Source organism: Pipra filicauda, unplaced genomic scaffold (assembly GCF_003945595.2).
Source record: "Pipra filicauda isolate LSUMZ 115617 unplaced genomic scaffold, ASM394559v2 scaffold21_size4447388_pilon, whole genome shotgun sequence".
NCBI lineage: Eukaryota > Metazoa > Chordata > Aves > Passeriformes > Pipridae > Pipra > Pipra filicauda.
In genome coordinates this window covers 2,147,356-2,168,154 of record NW_024104332.1, presented here as the reverse complement: position 1 = coordinate 2,168,154, position 20,799 = coordinate 2,147,356, and the positions used below count along the sequence as shown (strand labels likewise).

Sequence of the window (20,799 nt, the reverse complement as noted above, 5' to 3'; positions counted from 1 at the left end):
AGGCTAGTACTATATAAAGAGTTTGTAATTCTTTATAAATGACTGAATTATATAAGATCACCCCAAAATGTTTTTGTCTTATAAGCACATGAACATTTTCTCAGGTATTGGTCTCAATTTGGGGTGGAAATGTTTCAAAATTACTAAAACTTTTGGATAGCATAAAAATCCATTCCCCATGAAACCCTGTGAAATACTTTCAGGCTTGGTCACAGTGTAATAGAAAAGGAGTATTCTATCTGTTTTCATCTGTTTTGTCTCTAAAAATTATTTGTGCTTTGAGGAGTGAAAGTGATGTAATCAATATTAACTTGATTCCATGCAATTAAAATTCAGGGAAGTACTGGTTATGTCTCATAATCTGGCACTTTGTTTTAAACAAAAATATGAATATGAGTTTTTAAAAATGGGTGGCTGGAAAATCTGTGTTTCTGCAGTGATGAGAAGTCATCCAACTTTTTTAGTTGTCCAGGCTTGGGTCCCAAATATTTTAGAAACTAGTGAAACTTGCAATTTCAGAAAGGAAAATATGATGGAAAATTCAACCTTTCCTTTAGGGCTCTGTCCAACCTTGAACTAGGCTGGTTCTGTGACCACACGTCGGTGCAGTGTTGATAGGGCAGTGTGAAAAGGAGGCTGACAGCATATATGGTGAAATGCTGTTTAGGTTTTTGTTTGCTTGCTTTCCCAGCAACTGAGATCCACAGTTTCTTGGAAAGAGCATGCTTCTCCCTGGAGCATGTATGCTAAGGAGCAGTAGGGTGTGTAGCAGTGCCTTGAGAAATGCCCTCCAGGCTAAGTCTGCTTGTGTATCCCACACTTGTTTTTTTTTGTTGCCTTTTTAGAATGAAGTTAAACATCTTCCTTTTTTAATTCCTTCTATCCAGGGCTTTTTCCACTGTGCGTGTAGCAACCACAACCCTTTGTAAACTACCTGCTGGCATTCTCTGTGCAGGGTGTAATTCAGAGGTTCATTTGGCCCTGTCTACCAGCTTAGTGAGGGTTTAAATGGGAGTTTTTTTGGGAAGCCTCAGAGCAGCTGCTGTTGGAGCAGCTGCAGTTTATTCTGGTGCCAGCTGCCCCTGCTGCACCTGTTGGCTCTTGAATGATGGTCATTTCGCGCATAGCAGCTCAATAAGGCAAAGTGGGGTTTTAATAGAACAAGCTGATACCCAAATGGGGATGAGGGCAGTTTCAGGAAGAGAGAGGAGCTACATCTAAGGGCAGGGATGTAGCAATACTTCCCTGAGTTATGGCTATTCCCGGTGTCACTGCAGAAGGGGTAGTCGTCCTGTTCTTATCACAGCCCTGCCCCTGTTCCCAGTTATGGAGCCTTTCAGGCTGGCTGATACCTCTGATGGCTTTTTATAGTTGTCCATGAAGCTATAAACACAGGCAGCAGGTAGGATCCTTTCCCTGTAAGTGCTGTGGACCCGCTGTTGCAGCAGTCCAGAGGAGATTTTGCTGGGAAGAGTGGCTCTGCAAGGTCCCCTACAGCAGGGCCACCCTGCCTGGTTTTGGATGCTGCCTGGTGTGCCAGCAGGAGCCACCTTAGGAGCTGTTCTGATACCAGCTACCAGATCTCCTCCCCAAGATGTTTTAAGTGCTGATGTAGGTAGTAGTTCCCTAATCCGTCCTCCTCCCAGTCCCCAGAGAAAACACTTTTCATTCAGATTCAGTAGAGTGACCTCCTGGAGATGTCTATATTTCTATTTTTTAATAAAACTTTATTTTGTGAAATTCAGATACACAGAGAAAATAAGTGCTGAGTGCTGCTTTGGGTGGGTTTGAACAGCTTTGGAGGGAAAAGAAAAGACTTTATAGCCACAAAGTGACCACAGGGATTTATTGATGCTTTATTTTCCCAAGAAATGACATTGTTTCATTGCAAATAGCATGGAAATAGTTTGTTGGGATGGATGGATCCTGGATGGTAGCAGTTTATTCCATCTAGTTCGCTTTGGTGAAAGCTCAGATTTCTTAGATGAAGGTATAGTGACCCAGAGGTGATACCCATGGCTGTACTGGTAAAAAGTGGTGGGGTTGGAGTCACATCATCCAGTTCTATGCAATTTCCATGTTGATGGTGACAGACTGAGCAAAAATTCTGGGCAAATCTTAAGTGCCATCTGGTCTTTCTGAATTTGACTTGTTCTGGGAAGGAATGAGAGAATTAGATCTGAAGTCAATGTTGGCTGAAGAAACATTTGCAAAATGACAAAATGAGCCCTTGATTCCTATTTGGAGGTGTTTGTTTCAAATAGGAGTTGGGAATGTGTATTTCCTGAGATAGAATAACTAGCAGTTCAAATAAACCTACAGACCCATAATAGTTTGGTTGTACTTTAAAGGCAGCTGCTGCTGGTTTTTTTTATATTTTATTTTGAACAGAATAGCAGCATATAAAGGTTGTAGGGGTTTAATTTTATTTCTTTTTACTTTTGAAGCCCTTATTTGGCTATTGATCATGACTGTTACAGTACCCTTTTTCACATGACTATTTTGTTTGCAGAGCTGTTCTCAGTATTTCACACAAGTATTCAAGATACGTCTTAACAGAAATCTACAAATTATTAGATGCTGCTTTGATTTCATTTTTTTTTTTGTTTAAAAATCTCAGTTGTGCTTGTAGGATAAATGTCTCAGGCTGTCAATTTGCATAGTTTACACTCTAATTTTGTATGGCAACAGACATCTAGGATAATATTTATGCCTGAGGTTTCTTTTCACTGTTTGTGTATGTTTGAAAAATCCACTAAACACAGTTTTCAATGAGTTACAGGGCTGTGAACAAGAGCCAAGAATCTGCACTCCTGTTTTCTTTGCTCTTGGACAACAGTCTCATTTTATTCTGTTCGTATCATTGAGGAAACAGCGTCACTTTTGTGTTGGCCATGGGTATACAGAAGCCTTGAAGCATAGCAAACACACAAGTGTAGAGATGAGAAGAACATACCATTTGGTATCTGGAGAATTCCACTTAGACAGACAGGATGTGCTTTACAAATGCTGTGGAAAAATACAGATATGTTAGTTAGAAGGAGCAGCAAATGTTACCTTGGGAAATACCTTTATAAATAACATCTGTTTATGAGCTGATGGCATTAAGAACGGGGGTTTCTGGTCAGATTTGACCCAAATGTGTGATAGAAGGCTCCGAGTGTTTAATGCTGTAAAATCAAGCTCTCTTCTTGCTTAAGTGTGCTAAGACATTAGCTATAGGATTGGTTCCAATGACTGCAATTGCTCTACAGAAAGTCGGCCTGGAGACCTGGCGCCGGCCAAAACAGCTCCCCTGCCATGGCTGAATCCAGGCTTCTGCGTGCTGTGACTGCAGGGTTAGTGCATTGCCACGGTCATTTGCACGCAGAAGCCTTTTGACCCAACTTTGCTGGAGCTTTGTCTGATTTGCCTGGGAAGCTAAGAGCCAACTGCAGTGAAACTGTGAGAGAGAGGAGAGATGTAAGATGGGAGGATGTTGAACTCTTGTACCTACCCTCATAGTTGATGCAGCCGTTTGAGTCTTCCTGACCTTTCATGAGTTCGTCTACTTCCTCTTCTGTCATCTTCTCACCTGAGAGCGGAGAGAGCTTGGTTAATTCCTCCACACACAACTGATGCTGAACCCTACAGCTTTTCCAAAGGCTTTCCTTGTTTTCTGAGTTAGTAACAACAAGACATATATGACATGAGCTTTATTAATTTTAACTTTCTTTAGAAGTTCTGCATGTGCATATAGACAGCGATTCCAATTATTACCACAGAGTAAAGAAATTATGCAGCAAATCTTCTACCTTTGTCCATGTGTGTTAGGTCCCTGAGATGTACAGACTTCTCTCTGTTCATCAAATATCAGGCACTCTTAATATCTCGCCTGAATGTAGAAGTCATAAACCAAGCCCTTTCCTCTGGTTTTCAGCAGAAAACCCAAAGCTTTGTTTGCTTTCTTAGTGGGTTACCAGTTAGGAAACTCAGAGTCTTGTCTGGCTTGGTGGCCTCCTACCTCTCCAAACCGGTTGGACTGTCTTTTCTCCCTCTCATATGCCTTCAGACAGCAGCAATTTTGGAAGAGCTCACGGAGATGATAATCCCTTACCCAGAGTAGCCAGCACATGACGGAGCTCAGCCCCCATGACTGTGCCATTGCCCTCCTTGTCGAAGACACGCAGACCTTCAACGAAGTCTTCAAAGGTGCCCTGTTCCTTGTTGTTGGCAGCTGCTTGCAACATGGGCAGGAACTCTTCAAAAGTAATCTTCTTGGCATTCATCTCTGGAAAGAAAGCACCAGTAGCTACATGCTAGACACTTGCAAGTATGTTCTTTAGGGATATTTGCCCTGAAATGTGGGAGAGCCTCCCACCTCGTGTGTGCACCTTTTTCTGGCCTTTACTCTAATTTTTGCCTCACAATTTTACAGTTGTGGAATCTGGATTCCCTCTTATCTTGGGAGTTATTTTTCATGTAGATCTGATTTTTCACATCCCTGCTCCAGCCCTCTTCTTACATAACTTTATGTGCTTGTGTGCGTGTTGTATTTTTCTTCCACAGAAATGAAATTTGTTGTATGAGTTGATCTTTGAAAGGATTTAGGGAGTGAAAGGACTACAGAATGTAGTCACACAGAAATCTTGAGCTCCAGCAGTGGGAAAAGGTAACCAGTGTGGGATGTAGTGACTTAGACAAGCCCCTGGGATTGCTGACATGTTACTGACCTTTTCAGGGTCTCTTTGATGTGGTGGCAGACCCCATTAGCAAAAGAATAAACAAATTAAAAATAGGAAAGTACGGGGGGTGGGGGGGATGTCCAAATTTGTTATTGACATATTTGCTATGGAGGTTTAAGGACTCCCGAGCTTAGTGCATCAAACCCCTTTGCTCTCATGAGCCAGAAGTTGTAGACCTCGGTGAGGACTTCTCCAAGTATTGTTGGTTTTGGTTGGTTGTTGTTTGTACCAAGGCTGCCAAATAAAAGGATTTTTCTTTCTTTTTTTTTTTTTTTTCACTCCCACATCTTTGCAAAACACAGCTTTAATCTAGACAGCAATGAAACATAATAGATGGAAACATGACAGAGATTTCTCAATATACAGTTGTTACAGAAACTGTTTTACTACCCAGCTGTATCAAAATCACTGTCACTTATTGCTGGAGTCACTCGAAGTCCTGGTATGGTTTCACTGCTGTGTTAGTCCTTGGTACTCCCTGCTAGTGCTTTCTGAATTGTTCCTCAGAGATGCCTTTGCCAGGCCTGGGGGTTTGAATATAATTTAATCCATCTTAATATGGTTCTCTGCATGACTGAAAGCAAGGATCTCCTGCTTCTAGGTCCTTGTTAAGAGGTGACTACAATATTCATGATTTCTCTTTATCTCTAAAAGGGGAGAAAAGGAAATAGAAAATAGCTGCTATAATAAATATAATAAATAGCCAACATATGCCTCAGCATGTCCAGGTTTGTAGGAACTTTGAGAAGACTAGTCCAGCCAGCAGAAATACACAGGTGGGTTTCCAGTCCCAGGGCATGTCAAGGCTTATGCAGAAGAACCTGCACTGGAAGGACCTGAAGATCTGAGTATCAGTTGTTGGAAATGGCTCCCCAGCAAGGGCTGGAACACAAATGGACTGTGAGCAACAATGAATGTGTGCTACATCTACACCAAGCTGACACCAAAATGGCCCCTACAGAGACCTCTCCATGTCCCAAAGAGAAGGTTTTAATCCTGTATTCCACATCAGCATCGTCCTCTTCCAAAGGAACCGGAGAAATTCCATATGTTTTTGATGCGGAGTCCCTCTCACTGCCCATCAGAGCAAGAGCTCCTCTCTCTCCTGCTGTGACTATTGATGTTGCCAGTTGCAGTTCCCCAGCCTCAAGAAGGGCCCATGAGAGACTCTAGGGCACTTACCCTCTTTGCTGGGGTTTCCCAGGATTTTGTTGACCTCAGCATTTGTAGGGTTCTGCCCCAGCGCCCGGATGATATCACCAACCTGGCTCAGGGTGATCTTGGCATCACCGGTCCTGTCAAAGAGGAGGAAGGCCTCCTTGAAGTCTGCAAGGGAAGAGTAATGGTTAAATTGAGCCAGGCAGCTCCCTGCTGACAAAGATGTGAGTCTGTTGTCTCCTGGCAATGTTCCACTGACTCCGGGGGAGCTAGCCAGGGGAATCTTTGGCCCACAATCCCAAGAAAAACTCCTCCCCTGTGACATTTCGGCTTCACTATTTTTAAACTTTTATATCTATCTTTCATAGCTTTCCTGGCTCTAATAGCCATCAATAGCTTTATGATTGACCCTGTAGTTATTTCAAGGACAGGGAAACATAAGCTCTCCGTGAACATTCTCATTCAAGAACAGGTTTCTTTATGTGATGAAGCAGCACAAGGTAAAAATGTTGTTATCCACTCCACCTTATCTCTCCAGAGGACTGGGATTCTCCTGTGAAAGTGCCTAGCAGGGCAAAACCTCTGCCTGCTTCAGTGGGTCCTACCTGCAGTCCCAGCCTCTCGACTGCATAGTGCTAATGGCAAACCTGAAGGTGGATTTCAAATGCTTGTACTGTTGTTTTTCCTTAAAAGTAGAGATTTCTACCCACGTTTGTTCCCTCTTTTTGTGATCTGTCCCTACTTCTTACAGATGGATGAATATCCAGCTTTTCCAGTGGTAGCACTTGTGTGGTGCCTTATTCTGTGCATTTCCAATGTGTACATTTTGCTTCTTTCAGTGCTGCCAAGTGGTCAGTGTTCACTTATTTCCCTTTGCTGTTGGACAAGGCCTTGGGATACAGGCACTTCCCCTACAAGAGTCAGTACAGTTGGTTGCCTCCATAACATTGCAGGCCTTCATCTTCTGTTGGGAAGTTCCATGTCAATCATCTTGCCATATTTTTCAGGGTTTTTTAGAGTGTGTTTTGCAATAACTGAAGAACTAGGGCTTTGAAAAAAGAGGAGAGGATGAAGGTCAAGTGTCTATCTAAAAAGCCATCTTGAAACCTCTTCTGCCAAGAGCATCTTGGACTGTGCTGTTGATCTCTTCTGCACTGCAGTGTCTGACGATGCCGTGGGTTAGCTCCAAGCAAACCAAGTAAAATGTCTTTCCCTTGGCTGTGATGCACATCCAGCAGCTAGACAGGCTTTGTGTTTCACAGCCTGTGGAATGTTCTTGGTGTCTTGGGGCAGATTTGGGAGTAATACACCACATTTCAGATCATGCCTTGGTTTGTCTTGTGCTGGGGATGTGATTTGGAGGTATTTGGTTTTGCTTTAGTCTTCCATGTACTGCCTTAGTGGAGGAGTTGCTGGCACCTAGTAACAGTGCTGGTACACAGTGTCAGCCTGATAGTCTGTAATCTAATACATCTGAAATTAATCCTTTTACTGTCTGATGTGAGAGACTGTCATCTTTGGCAGCTAACCCTCTCTCCTTACAGCTCCTATTGTAGGGTATGAAACCAAGGCCTTTGGACCTGTGTAGAGCTTCCCCTTACAATATACCAACCTGATATCAGCTCCTGCTCTAGCAGCTAAGATCAATAGAGTTGTAGTGATTTATACCGTATGATCTGATCTTTCATCTGCTGCATCAGTGACATTTAGTCAGGGTGAACTATAAAACAACGCCAGTGTGCTATTAGCAAAGCTGTCAGGAGAGTTCCTCTGTTTTGTAAGTCCCATGAAGTTTTATGTTCGCTGTGTTCTGAACACTGCTTCCCAGCTTGGAGAAAAGGCCTGATTTGTCTCTCAGGCATGCGTTTCACTGCCATATATCCTTGCTGTGGCATTTTTCTTTTTAATTTTTTCTTTTTCAATAGCTAGTCCTAGATTGTACCTGTGCTGGAATAAGCATGTTTAAAGTCTTTCTCTGAGGATGGTACTACCCAGTTGCTGGTGCATCGGCCTGTGTGGATGGAAATAGTACTGAGGGTGGGTCACCCCTGTTCCTGGGAAATTCTCCCTCTCTCAAGTAGGTTCTAATTGCTCTGCTGCTTGGCTCAGTCATTGCAACAGTTACAGCAGCTGGATGATCTGAAATACGTGGGGAATCTGAAAGATATATTTTGCTTTGTTATCCATGCCAGCAGCTTTGAATTGATGGCATTTTTCCATAAGCCCTCCAAATCCTTTTGTAAAAGTTTCAGAATTAGAAAGTGTAGAAGAGGCTGAATGATTGTTTTTGTTGTTGTTGTTGTGGCCAGAAGTGTTTAGACTGCAGGAAGAGAAATGTTTCCAGTCTCACTTGCTGCACTATACCTTATTGCTTTGATGGTGTAGCCTAGAGTAGGCTCATATTCAGAAAGTTTAGGGCTCTCTCAAGACCTGTTTCTAGCTATTCCACCCCCTCTGAATTTCTAGAAAGTCCTTGTATCTTCCTTTCTAAATACTTTGTGTAATCTACTATATGTGCTACTGAATTCTTGGCATTTTTTAACATTATTTAATGTAGCTCAAATGCATCTCTTAGCATATTTAAAACACTCTAGCTTAGATTTCCAGAGCTTCAATGAGGGATTTTAATTGTCTCTTTCCAGAAGATCGAAAGAAAAAATTTGGAAGTTGTTTGTGGTTTGTGAATTAGATGATACAGCAAGATGCTCAAGAATTGCAACATGTCCAGACTAATGTGTTTATAAGCAAGTTTATACAAGTCACTTATTTGCTGACTATTTCCATGCTTCTTGAATGCATTTACAGTAAACTAGCCTTTGTTACCCCCCTTCCACAATACCTTCTGGCCAAAGTGACATGTAGACCTCTTGCATCTTCTGATCATGTAAGATTGCAAAGTCACTGCAGCTAACTTAAGTCCACCCCCCTTCTGTTGTCCTTCGTCTACCTATTTCCTCTGTGACTTTCAAATACAAGACTTGTTTTCAGCATCCTTATGAAGAGCCAGAACAGGAGCACAACAGAAAAGTGTTCAGTAGGCAGAGCCAGTGTATTTTTTCTTCGTACCATGGAATAAACTTCTCAGCTTGGCAGCATGTAAGCATCCAGATAGATTACATGTAAATCTAGGGTCAGATTCTTGTTCAGTGTAAGTGAGCACTGCTGCTCTGAAGTCAAGAGTGTGATGATTTGTACCAGCTGAAGTCCAAGCTCATTGTTTCATAAAGGTTAATTTTGGAGCCTGTAGCTCCTCTCTGAACCCACATACACTTAAAACACATCAGCTCTCTTGTAACTTACCATCCTGTTGCTCCTTGGAGAACTCGATCTGTTGGAAGGAAATCAATCACAAAAAATAGCTTAGGAAAGGGGGGGCTGGGGAGAACCTGTTTGTTTTCTAAAGCATCCAGCTCAGTCCATGAGTCGTCTTCCAAAACAGCAAAAGTGTGGTCTGTCAGATGTGCAGAAGTAATGCATTTAGCAAAAGAGCTGTTAAGGCTAGTGAATATTTAGCACTTGGTAGCCATTATGTTCCCCCTCCTGCCCTGTTGAACTTTAACTTTGATTTCACTTACCATTAATTTCATCAGCAGAGAAGGACTGCAGTTGGGAAGAAAAAGAGAGAGAAAAAAAGAGAACTAGTACTGCTGAAAATGCACTGAGAGAAAGCAAATAGCACAAAGTACCTGAGCACCCTCTCGCTTCTGTCTTGCCTAACGTAATTAGGCCATAGCGACCTAAATTAGCAACTTCCCTTGTAAAAATGCATCAACAGGTCTATTGTTAAAGATTCCATTAAAATCTGCATCCCAGAGAAAGCCAGAATTGTGGCTATAAGCAACAAATTCTAAAGTCTCTTAACTAAAGTAATTAATGTACCATCAAGTAATTTACTTTTTTAGCACAGACCTGCTTTATTTACACAATTTGGAGCAATATTGCTCAACAAGCAGCTTTTTTACATGAACATAGAAATTAAACCAATCCCTTAAAGTCTGTGTTTCAGATTAGGCTTTGACAGTACATTGTTTCATAAACTGCTACACTATGATATTTTCTTATATAAAATATTGCTGTTTTCCTTTGCCACTTTAGCATGTTCCATCTGATTTAACAAAAAGCTTAGCAAATTGTAACCGTGCTGTCGGAAGCTGCAGGAGCTGCACATCTACCATTGCACGTCAGGAACTTGAGGCTAACTGGAAAACTTTGCATAGTCCTTTAGGTTTCAGGAGGAAAACCAAGCAAACCTGAACTGTATTCTGGATTGTCCTCCCCCACCCCTCCCCAGAACTAACTTGAGCCAGAAGCCCAATTTACTCATATAAAATCCACTGGCTCACTGCTAACCATTAGCTTTCCAGTGCACCCACCATGGTTGAGTTGGAAAAGCAGAGCAGCAGACAGGCAGGAGGGATTAGCTGAGAGGTCTTGAGAGTGGTCCTGCTTTCCTGGCCTTTCTTCCCCTTATTTATCTGGTGGTGCTGACGGCATTGCTGGGATTAGGTGTCAGAAGGAAGAGGTCCCTCCCCTTGGCGAGTTCTTTAGCTTTCTTAGGGCAAAGTGACAGGAGGCTCTATGTCTTGATCGACATCTTATGATGGCTATTTTTAGGAACCTGGAGAGGGGCAGGGAGTGACAAGCAGTAATTTTGATTCATGTCAGCACTTTCTGGGTCTGTACCATCAAGAGGAGATATTCCTTGTCCAGACCTACCAAGACTTCCTTATAGGGAAGGATTCTATTTCTCCAGTAAGCTATCGAGTCAGTCAGCAGTGATAGGAGCTAAGGCCCCCAAAAGGCTTTGTGAACTGGGAGGATGACTGTTCATGGTGGGTAAGGAGTACTTGCTCTTTTGGGTTTGCAGCTTATGGTGGGCCCACAAGTGGGAATTTTTGAAGTAGGTTGCAGGAGATAGAGGCTCAGCTTCTTCAGTAACAAAGACCTAGTCCCACCATTTAGCATCCCCCAAGCCCAGGCCGAACCTCCAAATGGATGAGATGTTGTAATGGGATTGGAGAACTTTAGGCTTCTGTCTTTCTCTGTTGCCTCAGCTGGGTCAAGATCGTCATGGAGCCAGGATGGGAATGGTTGTGTGGCAACAACAGATCCCTGTTGTGAACTCAAATCTCTTCTTTAATCTCTGTTGATTGCCTCTGTTGAGAAGTCACTGCTGCTGGTTTTCTACTGACAAGATGTGATTAGTGAGGAAAACTTTCTCCTGTAGCTCTCTGTTACCCTGAAGAGAAGCATAACCTTTGTGAACGTCTCTTTTCAGTATATTGAGAAAGAATCAAATCCAAGCAGGCTTAACTTTGCTGGTTTTTTATTACTGAACAATCAAAATAGGTCAAAGTATTTGGTTGGATTTGAGACACTAATCACCTATTTTAAGAAACAAAAGATACAACTGCAAAGATTTTCTAAGCTTGCCCTTTTGGCTCAAAAATGCTCTCTTCAAACAGATTACTTGCATTTTTTGGGAAATATCTGGAAAATATCCTGAGTATGAAAAAGCTCCACTGCCAAACCTTTGCTTTTGTTTAGTTTTTGATGGTGGGGTTTTTTTTTAGGTTGGTTAGTTGGTTGGTTGGGGTTTTTTTTTTGCTATTAGCCCTGTGGGAACAGGGATGTGTTCATGACCAAGTGCAGCCAGGATCAGGTGTGGCTGTGCTGAAAGAGGGTTGATGCTTTTGCCTGAATTAGCTAATATAGGTTTAGCACAGTCAGAGCACCTGATTAACACAGGCTGGGACTGGGACTTGGGCAGTGAGAAAGCTAATACAGATCTTGGCCATCAATCTCAATGCATTAATAGAGGACCTTTCAAAAGAGTTTGGCAGAGCTGAAATGTTGCCTGGGTCAATGCAGTATGTTGCCTTTTGTGGAATTTTCCTTCTGCCCTCAGCCTCTTGCTCTCCAGTGCTGGCAACTGAGAAGTGTTCCCCTAAAAACAGAATATATATTTGTTTTTAAAGGGAAACTTAGATTAATTTTCTTGAGCAGATAAGTTTTGGCTACAACAAAGCTCATCCCAAAAGACACCAAGCAGAAAAGAATTGGAGTGTGTTTGCCTTGGGCATAGAAAACTGATACCTGTTTTAGTCATTTGGCTTGAATGGGCTATAAAATATCCATAAATTGAGAGAGGTCTACATATAAGTTGATTATCTTTTGACCATGTGAGACTTTGTCTTAGAATTTTGATGAGGAAATACTAGTGCACCACACCAGCTCTTCACTTCAATACTGATCCTTAAATAAAACCTTACTGGACAGTTTTAGTGGGGAAGAATATTCTAGTATGGGTATGTTGCATTCCCTTGAATTAAGAATTGCCCTGCTCTAAACCAGTAGGTCTGTTGGGGGGTTAAAGTGTACTTGCTTTAAGTAAGGGCACCTACCAATGGCCTGGATGGAAAATATTTCAAATACTCTTTAAATGAAATTAAAGGTAAGATTTCTGATTCTGTAAGGAGTTTTCAGAAACTTCAAAAGATGGAAATATTTTGCAGCGGTCTGCTCTTTGTTCTGATCCTGGCAGTGTTCTCTGCATTGTCAGAGGACACTGAGGCTTAAGGCTTTAGGGAAGAATTTGAAGTTTCAGGGGGAGATTGATTTAAGAGAAAATGAATGCTCCCCTCCCACCTTCCCCCCCACAAAATCATGAAAGATGGAAGCAACTGCAACACGTGAGAAAGACCAGATGGACTTGGATTTATCTAACTTCCCTTATCCCTTATTGATGGGCAGAGTTATTATCCAAAAGGTTACCTGTGCCAAGGAAAAAAAGTGGTGTGTTTTGAGTTTGTGGTTTTTTGGTTTTGTGTTTCTTTTTTTTTTTTTTAAGATTAAGGCTTTTCCCCACATGTGACCACCTTCTAGGAATTCTGGTGCTAGATAGAGGTATTTTGACCACGTCCCAGTTATAGGACAGAGTGAATAGGGTTTTATGCAAGCCTTTATCACCAACTAAGCAGAGATCCAATCCACACAAATATTTGTTTCCAAAGTATTAACAAAGCTTCTGATTTCCCACAAATCACTGGTTCATGGGTGTTAGGGCCCCAGCTTTTGCAGCGTGGTGCTGTGCTTGCCTCTTTAGGCTGGTGGGCACTGGGATTGAGTCGGATTGAGCTGTGCTGAGTGACAGCTGCCTTGTCCTCACTGTGAATGTGGAAAGGTCTGGACAGGAAGGAAAGCCCTGAGAAAGCATGCTGCTGGGAGTTAAAGCATTCAGCTGCTCAATCTACTTGTTACCTTCTGGATGAGTTACAGAGAAGTGAATAATTTTAGGAGTTTATTAGGGAGTCAACAGATATTTCAAGGTACTGTCTCTGTAGAAGAGAGTAAGAACATATCAGATGCCTTGGAAAATCAGAGAGGAGAAAATTGAAGGGTCCCTTAGGATATTCATGGTATATTTAGCTCTCTATGCAGGACTAGAGGGGATTTTTTTTTTTATTTTTGGATGAAGATAAGCTAGGATTGTGCCTATAGCAGTTCATATGATATCTGCTCACCATTAATGCCTGCTCCTTGATTAATACAGTTGAACATCTTTTTTAGTAGACATCAGTGAGTGCAGGGTTCTAAATCCCTCTTAAAAGCAGGCTGTCCTTCACCCATCCCTCACCCCAGTTCCATAGTGTGTATGACCAGTGCCATGGGTTTTAGAGAGGCTGCTTCTCATTTAAGTAAGAATCAACAGCCTGATGGATCTGACCTCATGGCTTATGAGGCAGAGAAACACTAGAAAGCAGAACAGCTTTTGAAAAAGTGAGGTCCATTTTGAGAGCAGAGCTGCCTGGAAATAAAACTGAAGAAAGAAAAAAACCCCAATCACTGCTAATATAGGAGAGAAAGTTGCATGTGTGAGATACCAGGAGGTTTGGAATAATAGTTCAAAAATACCTCTGAGTTTAATGGACTAAATTGCAGATTAATTTGAATTTTTTCCTAAGCATTTTATGCAACTTTCCAGTTTGTTTATTTTTCAAGCTTGTAACTCCACAGTTGATTTACAGCTGTGCAAAAACTTTTGAATGAGCCTTGCCATTTAATTAATGTGCCCTTCTGAAATGTCTGGGTGTGATATGTGCTCTACCTGCACTGTTAATCATATCCTTTTGAACAGATTTCATTAGCTTCATGGGGGGAAGAGCATTCAGTTGTGCTCATTTGTAAATGTGTCACTTCTCTAATTGCTTTTAGTTGGGCTTGAATGTGTATAATCAAGAGGATACACAAGATGTGAGGCTCTGGAGCCCTACTTTTGGAGAGATTTCTTGTTTTCACATGCCTCCCAGTGGCAGTGTTAAGAGTAATAATGTAATTTAAACTATTGCTGCTTGACATTTAAATGCTATGGGGTAAACCAGCCAGTTCAAAGTACTTTTTGGCAGTGGGTATAAGATGTAATAAAACCGCAGTGAAGTGAGGGCAAATTTCCTGGTTGGTTGTTTCATATCTCCTTACAGATAACTTCTTTCTTTACTTGTCATTGGCTAAATTAGTCACCTTCTTGCCTTATGTAAGATTAACTCAAATATCTATCTGTTACTATCTGTTTCAATCTCTCTGTGCTCTAATGGGGCTTAAAGCAGTATTTTAGAAATACTGTGGTGTTGTTTTGATGGGAGAAAGGCTCTGCCACACAACTGTTAACAGTTGGAAGTTACTGTGTGAGCTGTTAAAATGTTACACACTCATTTCCACTTTAAATTCCACTGTTTCTACCAATGCTTGCCATTTCCCAGGCTTTCCAAAGGCTACAGGTATCTATAGCTGCCAAAGCTGTGAATAACTAAGAATGGATCTTGTTAAAAAAAAACAACAGTGTTTTCCAAACAACTCTTCAGGTTAGCAGACATAAGGAAAAGTGTCTACTAATATGTATGGACAGACCCTACTTTTGAGGGACTCCTTACTTAGCAGCACTTTAGGGAAAAAGGAGGCAAAGTTCTTCTGAAAGTGTTGTAAAGAAAACTAAGCGGTGGTTTCTGTTTGTTGTTTCCAACAGTGTCCCAAAGGAATGTCTTGATGTACAGCAAGAGTCTGTTGTCCAGGTTGCCTGTCTTCAGGCACCTTTTTGCCATGCCTTGCCCATCCAGTGATTGTCAGCAACATGGGTCTGGCATCAGTGGTGAGATTGATGGAGCAAGGGATTGAGTTTGGGCTGCTCTGGGCTGGATCCTGACTGGTGCTGTGTCTCAGGGATCAAAGCAGAAGCAGGAAGCTGGTCGGGATGGCATTAGACAGGCACGTTTACATCTCTTAAGGCTAAAATCATACTGGCCCTTGTCCCCGTCCTACCTGTAAGTGCACTTGGGACTGATGACCTTGTCCAACAAGAATATCCGTCCTACGGAGTCTTTCCGGAGCCACAGCTGGAGTTAGATCAGGCGTAATCTGAAGGCCTCGGCCAAAAGTTTCAAGTGAAAACCTCCTGGTTCCTAAGAAAGCCCTTATCGCTATGAGCAAAGCTACTGTTCACATTCCTGCTCTCCCTCCACAGCTTTCTGTGGAGTTGGTCTGCAGTGTGACAGCTCTCAGAGCTCTTTAGCTGACATTTGCAGTCCTGCTCGCCCTCCAGCCCAGGAGCTTTCTGTCAGTGCATTTTACTGAGTTCCTCTCTCTCTGGTTATGTCCAACAGAGTGTCTGTTCAGAGATGACCTACTGGAGTAGTGAATGTAACAAGAAATAAGGATACTTGGAGAAATACTTGGAGTTACTGCCTTAAGAGCTCTGTATTTAAAAACAAGCAATCACAGGCTTGCTTCCATGCAAAAGGAGTCATCATGCATCACACAGTTACACAAGACTTTAGAAAGTCTTTACTAGTTGATAGCTTTTTGTTATTTTTTTTTCTAAACACTTAGGTGGCTTATCTGCAGTTTGGCATGGCATAATTGCTGTCCTGGGATTTCAGTCTGAAAATACCAGCACGGTAAGACTTGTGTACCAAATGAACCTCACTTACACCGTGGATACTTGCAAGAACCCAATCTCTGTCTCTACTTGAGGGAGGATACTCGGGTGTATCCTTGAAGTAAAGGGTCTAGTGTGACACCAGATGAGGGTACTACACGTTCAGGTCACGATCTGAACGGAGCAGGTGCCTATAAAGCACTGCACCCAGCATTTCCTGCCCATGGGCCCCAAAATGTCGCAGTTGATGCTGTGAGCCTGGTCTCACTCCGAGGGCTGGCTATGTGTGCTAGGAAAGGCCCATAGATTTCAGTAAACATGCTTTTCCTGTTTGTGATAGGGACCAAGTTATATTGATTTGGGCAATAGGAAATTTATCCATTCCCCGCTACCTCAGTTGCAAAACCAAGCATAAGACCTCTACATCATTAATGTCTTATCAAGTTGTTGCAGGCATAGACCCGTAGTAGTGCTGTTCATCAACTCAGCATTTCTTCTCACCCAGGCTTGTGTGAGAGAAGGAAGTTGACAAAACATATGAGGGAGTGACAAAACGTATAATTTTTAGGGAGTGCGCTGGACCATACCTGCTGTTAATCATCGTTGGTTGCAGTGGTAGCTCTCAGCTGCATCCATCACCCTATTCTTTTCTCAGTTATTATTTAACTCCTATGCCTAATGCAAATCCTGGCCACGGTAGTAAAAAAGAAAACTGGAAATATAAATTTGGACTGGGAAGGCTTGTGCAAAGCAGATTGAGGTTTTTATGATTTTTCCTGAGTAAGAGGGAAAGAGGTTTTCATGTTTCTATTTTAAAACAAAGTCTTCCTCCCTGGCTTGACTCTCTTCCTGTGTTAGTTGCACTGCAACCTAAGGTGAGCTATGAAAGGGCTCAGTTTAGAGATTTGAGCTTTTAGCAGTGAGGTATTCCTGTTACTCAGTTCTGAAGTCAATAGATGGTGCTCAAAAACAGAAAATCTCATGACAGCTGCTATTAGCACTAGCAAATCACCAGATATTTGCTCTAATTGGGTTAATTTCAAGAGCGGGATAAAGAACAGAAGAGAGTGAGTGGTCTGTCACAACTTCTGATGGTGACAGACAATTGTGAGGTGCCTGCATTTGCAAGAACCCAGCCTGAGTCCTCTTAAGAAAGGAAAAAAAAATCTAGAGTTTCAAAATGTGCACACCAAAAGGGTCAGAAAACCAGATGGGCCAAGCAGAGCATCCAAGCTGAGAGGTACCACCAAAAGAATCACTGCTCATGTTTGTAAACCACCTTCTTGTTTGTTTTGGAGACTATTATGATTTCTGATGCTAACTTAAAATGGAGTGCACTGCCAAATGTGGTTTATTTGGCTGCTGTAAGACCTTGTTAGGCAACTCTATCCTTACCCACTCCAGCTATAACACTTAGAATGGGCTCGGATATCTTTTTGTAAAAACTAACAAAGCCTGCTGTGTGGGTCTCCAGATCATCATGGTGCTGCACCTTGGCATTCCCAGTCACCTCTCATGAATAGATGCTAATTCCCTGAGGAGTGCAGGGGAGCCCACTTGATGCCCTGGTTCAAAGTGCTGGTGGTTTTGTCTCTGTGTCTGGTAAATCAGCGCAAAGAGCTCCAGATAATAGAATTACAGAACGGTTTGTGTTGGAAGGGACCTTGAAGATCATCCAGTTCCAGTCCTCTGCCATGGACAGGGACACCTTCTACTAGACCAGGTTGCTCAGAGCCCCATCCAACGTGGCCTTGAAATGTTTACTGAGTCCCAGTCAAAAGCTTAGCTTTAAGTACTCTCTGGCTCCAAAGTTTTGCTGGAAATGGTGCTGCACCTTTTCTTGTGCTGAGACTTTGGTGGCTGAATGGAAGGATTCAGGATTAATTAAGGGGCTGGGCTAAGACTCAGAAAACTAAGATTCCTGACTTTGCCACAAATTGCCCAGACGGATCACTTTCCACACAACTTTGTTTCCCTTCACTGCATGAGCTCTCAAAGGGTGAAAAGGGATGACCCAGGGTGGCTGGTTGGGACCCTAGAAGAAAATACTTTGTCTGATACTATCTTTCGAAAGAAAGAATTTAAGGAGAGTATCTTCTTTTATCAGTCTGAATATGACAAAACCTGTAGAGTTCTCTCTGTTCTAGCAGTTTATATGTCCTGCTGTTACAGAGAGCTGTCTGGGTAAAGGAGTGAACTGCAGATGCCTCAGAGTGCAGTGTGCCATTTTTTAGCTGGTAATATATTATTCAGTCTATTTATGTAAAGATAGACTAGCTAGGTTCACTGTAGTTAAAAATTCTATTTTCTCCTAATGAACTGGACATATAAAGCTATCCAATCATATTAAATTATTTAGCAGGAAATCTAGCTTGTGTTTCCCTCCATTTCTGGAGATGAGCGTGTTGTGAGGCCTAATCTCATTTTTAGGCAGTATTCTGAAAAACAGTGGGTTTTTTGTGTACCCTATACTGTGATCACTCAAAGTATTTAAAAATGCCTTTTTTTTTATAGCTTTTGCTCTTGTTACGCTTTGCCAATGGCTTTAGCTTCAATTTTATGAGAAGCTACATACCCTTTCAGAAAAATACTGACTACTGACTGGATAAATTACAGTAAACTTGAAGAAATTTCATTAAATTGGTTATGATCATGGGATTATATGAATTAAGGTATCTGAAAGATAATTCATCATGAGATGAAAATGAGTAGGTCCTCTTAGGAGTCCTTGTTCTCCTTCTTTTATCCATAATAGGCATGATTTCTTATGTAGAACTTAGCAAATTGGTCCTGGGACCAATCAGCTTGTCAGGTAGGTGGAGAATGACTATTTATAGTCCTACCCAGAGAAACTAGTCTATCTCTTCTCTTTAAGTGCTTAACCTCCCTCTCTTCTTTCCTAAGTAAAGAATTTCCCAAAATGGAGGAGTTTTCTTTGAAGGGTCAAGGCAACAGTCAGTAATGTTGGTTGACATGCAAAGTCTAAAAACATCATGAGAACAAATGACAGTGCAGTCAGAGGGAAACCTCCAAAAGACTCTTCCTCTTTGATGCTTTCCTTTTGCAGCAAATTGTGAGCAAATGCAAAGGTGAGAGGAAATCACTTGAAATGCTCCCATCCATGTCTTTCTGGCTCATGGTCTCTGTCAGTGTTTGTTGTACAATGTGAAAAGAAAATAGGCGAAACTGCCAAATCCCTCTGTTTTCATCTGTTTTGTTTCTTCTTTTAAAGATAAGTCATACTGATCTCAAAGCACATGACCAGTGTCATCAGGTGGTTCAAAAATTTGAAAGGAATTTGAGGGTAAACTGTAAAATAAAACTTGGTTTTAGCACAGTGCTATGGGAAAACATTGCATTTCAAGTTTCAGTAACCCCTTTCCTGTCCTTGTGCACCTACTTTAGGGGGCTTGGGGAGGTTTTTTTATGGTATTTTTCAAAAGCAAAAACGTAGCTTCACCAAACAGGTCAGACTGCTGATTTGGTAAAACGTTCTGAGGTCCACACTCCAACATACTTTTAACATCCCCAGGCGTCACTCCTGTGTTAAATCATGCGCCATGCCTTACACCCCTACAGCTACTAAAGCAGTCAAAAGCTCAGGCAGGTCAGCAAACCCATCGGCTGAGGTTACTCATTCATTTCACCGCAGTCCCCAAACCGGAACGGAACACACGCCACGCTCCACTGCGTCCCTCAGCCGGGACTCTGCGAGCTCTCCCCTCTGGGAGCACCTCGTGTTCGCAGTCAGCACACGCTCATCCTTTTACCTTGATGCTCTTGAGGTCGATGGCGGGTTCTTTGGGTTTGGCTGGCTCGGGTGCTGGTGCTGGCGCAGGCGCTGGTGCTGCGGCTGGTTTCTTTACGTCCTTCTTAGGTGCCATTTTGTGGTGTTTAAATTGGAAAGTAAAGGTGCTCTAAAAAAAAAAAAAACTTAAAAAAAAACCCCAAATGACAACAAACCCCCCAAACAAGCAAAAAAAACCCTCTTAAAAGTGATCCTGGGAAAGGAGCAGTGGTCAGAATGAGCTACAGCCTGTGCCCTAGAGGTGGACCCGATGTGCTAAACTCTCTAAGGGCATATATATATTTCACTTAGTGCCTCACAGAGTCCTGACACATGCAGCTGGATTGGACAGCTTGATAATCAAGGGGGATGCCATTCCAGCTCGAACTATAAATGGAATATAAGAGTTCAGGGCTTCATAAGATCAAGGAACTTCGGTGGCTTTTTTCTCCCTCTTAAAAAACCCGAACCATCTCCCCTGTCTTTTTTTTATGCGTGCAAGGGGAGGGAAATACGACAAGCCCACTTTCAGATCTACTGTTGACGTTCACGTGTGGATTGAATAGTTCTTTTTCTCATCAGAATTTCAGTTCTGCTTAAGTAATAAATCTTCTTTCTTTTCTTCCCTCCCCTTTCCCCCCATGCCATGGATAGCATTCCAGGAGGATTTGGTTTCAAGGAGGAATTTTGACTTTCGTGGCTGGGAAGATCATTATTTTCCAACCTAATTTGCATTTCTCCCTACAGCCCCTCATTCCTCCTCTGCTTCCTTCTTTTTCAAGGAAGTGTTGATCAAGCAAAGGCTCTGGGTGTTTAAAAATAAAGCAGACAAATATGGAAAACACTGCAGTACCTTCAGCCAAGGCATCTCTCCCTGATGTGACCCTGAGTGTCTTTCAGCAGTTCTTATTATTCCTTTCCATCATGGTAAGGCTGTGATTAAATTTGAAAATTGCTTCCTTTAATCTTTTTCTTTGATATTTTTTTTTCTTCTCCTAGGGATAAGTTGTGCCCTATTAGAATGGAGATCAGCTGGATTTTGTCTTCCCACATGAAAGGTTTCCTTTTGTAATGTATTTATTAATGGAAACTGGCCATCGGGCCAAGGAGGCATTTGTGGTCTGCTTTTGCTTTGTTTGCCTGCCCATCCTGTGTCCCTTGTCTATCTTTCCTCAGTCTCCTGATGGACCTCCCTGTTC

The 20,799-nt window shown here is 42.1% G+C and overlaps 1 protein-coding gene across 3 annotated transcripts; it reads right to left on the bottom strand.

Moving 5' to 3' along the window:
* Positions 1 to 1,827: 1,827 nt before the first annotated feature.
* MYL1 (myosin light chain 1) lies at positions 1,828 to 19,882 on the bottom strand. Of its 3 annotated transcripts, XM_039381353.1 has the most exons (8): positions 19,773 to 19,869; positions 19,584 to 19,728; positions 9,183 to 9,210; positions 5,907 to 6,050; positions 4,097 to 4,270; positions 3,497 to 3,574; positions 2,957 to 3,009; positions 1,828 to 2,154 (listed from the first exon to the last, which is right to left on the bottom strand). In XM_039381353.1, the coding sequence occupies exons 2-7, from the start codon at positions 19,695 to 19,697 to the stop codon at positions 2,981 to 2,983; spliced, it is 567 nt and encodes a 188-aa protein (XP_039237287.1). In that variant the 5' UTR covers positions 19,698 to 19,728; positions 19,773 to 19,869; the 3' UTR covers positions 1,828 to 2,154; positions 2,957 to 2,980. The 3 variants fall into 3 exon arrangements, with proteins under 3 accessions (XP_039237287.1, XP_027607764.1, XP_027607767.1); XM_027751963.2 differs by having other exon boundaries at positions 1,833 to 2,154; positions 19,584 to 19,882; XM_027751966.2 differs by lacking the exons at positions 1,828 to 2,154; positions 9,183 to 9,210; positions 19,584 to 19,728; positions 19,773 to 19,869 and adding exons at positions 9,458 to 9,482; positions 10,256 to 10,305.
* Positions 19,883 to 20,799: the final 917 nt, after the last annotated feature.